The 4,632-nt window shown below is 39.0% G+C and overlaps 1 protein-coding gene across 1 annotated transcript; it reads left to right on the plus strand.

The window, feature by feature from the left end:
• The first annotated feature begins 332 nt into the window (after positions 1 to 332).
• LOC106755002 (cytochrome P450 82A3-like) lies at positions 333 to 2,294 on the plus strand. Its single transcript, XM_014637121.2, has 2 exons — positions 333 to 1,310; positions 1,458 to 2,294. Exons 1-2 carry the CDS (start codon positions 333 to 335, stop codon positions 2,085 to 2,087), a joined length of 1,608 nt encoding a protein of 535 aa, XP_014492607.1. The 3' UTR covers positions 2,088 to 2,294.
• The last annotated feature ends 2,338 nt before the right edge of the window (positions 2,295 to 4,632 follow it).

The following is a 4,632-nucleotide window of genomic DNA, read 5'->3' on the forward strand; positions in this document are numbered from 1 at the left end:
TTTTTTAAAAAATATCAATATTTAAAGTATTCATGATAACCCTTGTTGTGTCTCCCAGTTTTGTCTCCATTATGCAGAATTATCTACTAATATATTATAATACTTGCATATCACGTATCAAAAAGTTGTCTATAGTAGAATATCTTATATTTTTCATACACAACATTACACAAAATTTGACTATTCTACACAAGCTTCGATTCATTATTATAAACAAAAAATGACGCCATATTGGTCAAACATGTGGCCATGCACAAAGCTTAAAGCTATGCTTTCCTTATAAAAGCAGAAAGAAAAAACAGTTTGAAGACATTCCACCTTAACAAGCAAAAATGGACTTTCTCCTAAATTGCTTAACCTTGAACACCACCACTCTTATTGCATCGTTTCTTTCTCTAATCTTGTTATTTTTCTATCTATATCGTAGAATTTCTTCTGAGAAACGGGCTCCAATAGTGAAAGGTGCATGGCCAATACTTGGTCATCTTTCACTGTTAAATGCTTCAAAAACACCCCATAGAACTTTAGGTGCTTTGGCTGACAAGTATGGACCCTTGTTCACCATCAAACTCGGTGTGAAAGAGGCTTTGGTGCTCAACAACTGGGAAATGTCCAAGGAACTCTTCACCACAAATGACCTTGCCGTTTCATCACGCCCTAAACTCGTTGCTATAGAAGTCATGTCCTACAACCAAGCCTTCGTAGGATTGGCTCCATACGGACCCTATTGGCGAGAGCTTCGAAAGATTGTGACTAATGAGTTTCTCTCCAACCGCAGAATAGAGCAACTCAGCCACATTCGTATCTCAGAGGTTCAAACCTCATTCAAAGAGCTCTACGATTTATGCTATATTAGTGTAAACAACAAGAAGGAGAATGAATCTAGTTATGGTGCTGCTACTTTGGTGGACATGAAAGAATGGCTTGAGCATTTGACTTTCAATATAATAGTGAGGATGGTGGTGGGGAAGAGGTACTTTGGTGTGGCGCATGTGGAGGGCAAGGAGAAGGCAGAAAGGTTTATGAAGAATTTAGATGAGTTCATGAATTTGATGGGCACTTTCACTGTGGCTGATGGGGTTCCTTGCTTGAGGTGGTTGGATTTGGGAGGCCATGAGAAGGCCATGAAAGCAACGGCTGAGGAAATGGACAAGCTGTTGAGTGAGTGGTTGGAAGAGCACCGTGAGAAGAATGGTTTGGGTGGAAAGGTTAAGGGCGATCAAGACTTCATGGATGTGATGATTTCAACACTTAATGGGGCTCCGATTCATGGGTTTGATGCTGATACCATTTGCAAAGCCACTACCCTGGTAAGTATAATAATGAGCCATTTACTAAAATGTTATGAACATGGACATGGAAGCAAAATTGTATTATGTCAAAGCTTGAATAGTATTTCCAGTTTATTTCCTGTTTTTGTTTGAAGAACTCTTGATGAAGCTTGAACATGTTTGCAGGAATTGATTTTGGGTGCAAGTGATTCAACTGCTGTTACTCTTACATGGGCACTTAGTCTGCTAGTACGAAATCCTCTTGCAATGGAAAAGGCTAAAGAAGAAATTGACATGCATATTGGGAAAGAGGGATACATAAGAGAATCAGATATAAGCAAACTTGTGTATCTTCAAGCCATAATCAAAGAGACATTGAGATTGTATCCACCAGCACCTCTTTCATCACCTCGTGTATTCACAGAAAATTGCATCTTAGGTGGCTACCACATAAAAAAGGGAACTCGACTAATGCATAACCTATGGAAGATCCAGAGAGACCCTAGTGTTTGGTCAGATCCATTAGAATTCAAACCAGAAAGGTTCATCACCACTCACCAACATGTGAATCTGAAAGGTCGACATTTTGAGTTGTTACCCTTTGGAAGTGGGAGAAGAATGTGTGTTGGAATGTCCCTTGGCTTAAACGTGCTTCATTTTACTTTGGCTAATATGTTGCATTCCTTTGACATCTCAAATCCTTCGACTGAACCTGTTGATATGACCGAGTTCTTTCGATTTGTCAATACCAGAGCTACTCCACTGAAGCTTTTGGTTAAGCCACGCCTACCTCCAAACTATTATGAATCTTTTTAATCCTTATGTTAGTGTGTGCATGTTCTAAATTATGTTAGTAGTTATTTTGAGTGTGCTTAGTTATTTTATGTTGTCCAATAGAGTGATAGTTTATGGTCCATTTTAAGTTGATAAATTCGAGTTTCTCTTTGTAAGTGTTAGGTAAGAATGTGATAGTTTTGTTCCTAGCTAGATGTATGTGGCATTCATTTAGTTGCCATGAGACAATTCTTCCAGGCATGTAATGTATTGTCTTTAGATGCCTATGAACTGTTCGAATAAAGGCCTCTGTGACTAATATGGTAGTAATGTAATGTTTGTTAAACGTATGTATTAACTGCGTTAACAACTTTTTTTTAATAATTTTTTGATAATAAATTATATGTTACTTGTATATATTTTAATCGGATTAATTACAATTTATCTCATATGCTATTGTAAAAGGTTATTAAAAAAACATTTTCCAAATTATTACTGTTATTTTCTTAGTTCACTGTGTTTGTGAAGTTGTCAATAATTTTCCTAACGCTGAAAGGATCTGTGTTTTAGGAAGGAGTATTTTCTAATTCTCTAATCCTTTCATATTATATTAATTAATTGGAAAAGGTAAGGGTGGGTCCATTGCTGGAGAAGTATCCTTGTATTGAAATAGTAGATGAAATATGCACCAGGCAGAGAAGACTCGATGACTACATTGTACCAATTAACCATTGAGAAAAGCAAAGATGCCATACCTGATAGGAAGACTGCTGCAGATCTTCCCTAGCACAGTAATGCGGAAGGATGGAAGTGAAGATAAATGCTCACAAAGAAATGGGAAGTACAGAGAGAAAGGGAATGGCAAGATGCGAGAGAACAATCCAGAATATGAAAATTATTATTGATATGATGTATTTGCACTAAGTACAATAGAATGAAATAAAAGGAGAAAAAGGAAAAAGAGTTGGGCCGTTAGCCAGAAGGCCCAACAATATACATTATTCAATATACATTTTCATCCCCCTCAAGCTGGGAGTAGATGTTTGTCATTCCCAGCTTGGAGTGAAGATACTTGAAAACTGCAGGGGCAAGAGGTTTAGTGAAGAGGTCGGCAGCTTGTTCAGTGGTTGATATTGGGAGCAGTTTGAGGAGGCCAGTGTTGAGTTTGTCCCGAACAATGTGACAGTCGATTTCAATATGTTTGGTGCGTTCATGGAAGACTTGATTAGAAGCAATCTGGATAGCTGAGCGATTATCACAATAGATTATGGCAGGTTGAGTGGTGAAAATGCGAAGATCATGAAGAATATAGGTCAACCATTGTAGTTCACAAGTGACAGCAGCTAAAGCCCAATATTCAGCTTCAGAAGAGCTTCTGGAGACAGTTTGCTGCTTTTTGGATTTCCATGAAATGATAGAGTTGCCATAATAAATGGAGTAACCAGTGATAAATTTTCTGGATTCGGGATAGGTGGCCCAGTCTGAATCACTGTATGCTTTAAGTTGATTGTTGTTGTTGCTTTGGAGGAGGATGCCATGGCCAGGACTTCCTTTGAGGTATCGGAGAATGCGGTGAGCAGCTTGTTGATGTAAGGTGGTAGGAGAAGAAACAAATTGACTGAGGTTATTGACAGAGAAGGTGATGTCGGGTCTGGTAGTAGTGAGGTAGATGAGGCGGCCAATCAATCTTCGGTATGATGAGGCATCTGCATCATTAAGGAGATCGCCTTGACTAGTAAGACGTGAAGAATGGGCCATAGGAGTAGGCATAGGGGCACAATTGATCATTCCAGCTTCTGTGAGTAGATCGAGAGTGTACTTGCGTTGGCAAAGGTGGATTCCAGAATTGTTTCTAGCGACTTCTATCTCGAGAAAGTATGTGAGATCACCCAAGTTTTTGATGTGAAAAAGGGTATCTAGAGAAGCAGTAATTCGTTGTATCTCAGTGGCGTTGTTTCCCGCAAGGACAATGTCGTCAACATAGATCAGAATGGCAGTAGTGTAGCAAGTATCATGTTTCAAGAAAAGGGAATAATCAGCATTAGATCTAGTGTAATGGTTAAATAGAAGAAAAGTGGAAAGTTTATCATACCATTGTCGTCCGGCTTGTTTGAGCCCATATAAAGATCGTTGAAGTTTACATACCTGATTGGGGTTGTGATGGTTGAAGCCAGGAGGAATTTGCATATAAACTTCTTCATGTAGGTCACCATGAAGAAAANCATTGTTGACATCNAGTTGTTTNAGAATCCAGTGATGCGAGGCAGCAATGGCGAGAAGAATACGTAAGGTAGTTAATTTTGCAACAGGAGCAAAGGTTTCGAGGTAGTCTAAGCCTTCAAGTTGGGTGTATCCCTTAGCAACAAGGCGCGCTTTAAAACGATCAATAGATCCATCAGACTTATGTTTGATTTTGTATATCCAACGACATCCTATAGCAGTTTTTCCAGGGGGAAGGTCAGTGATGATCCAGGTGTTGTTGTTGGTTAAGGCATGGAGTTCATCTTGCATGGCTTGTGTCCACTGTGGTATTTTAGATGCTTCCTTGTATGTGCGAGGTTCAGTGGTAGATGAAATAGAGAGGATG

Source organism: Vigna radiata, chromosome 1 (assembly GCF_000741045.1).
Source record: "Vigna radiata var. radiata cultivar VC1973A chromosome 1, Vradiata_ver6, whole genome shotgun sequence".
In the NCBI taxonomy this organism is placed as follows: domain Eukaryota; kingdom Viridiplantae; phylum Streptophyta; class Magnoliopsida; order Fabales; family Fabaceae; genus Vigna; species Vigna radiata.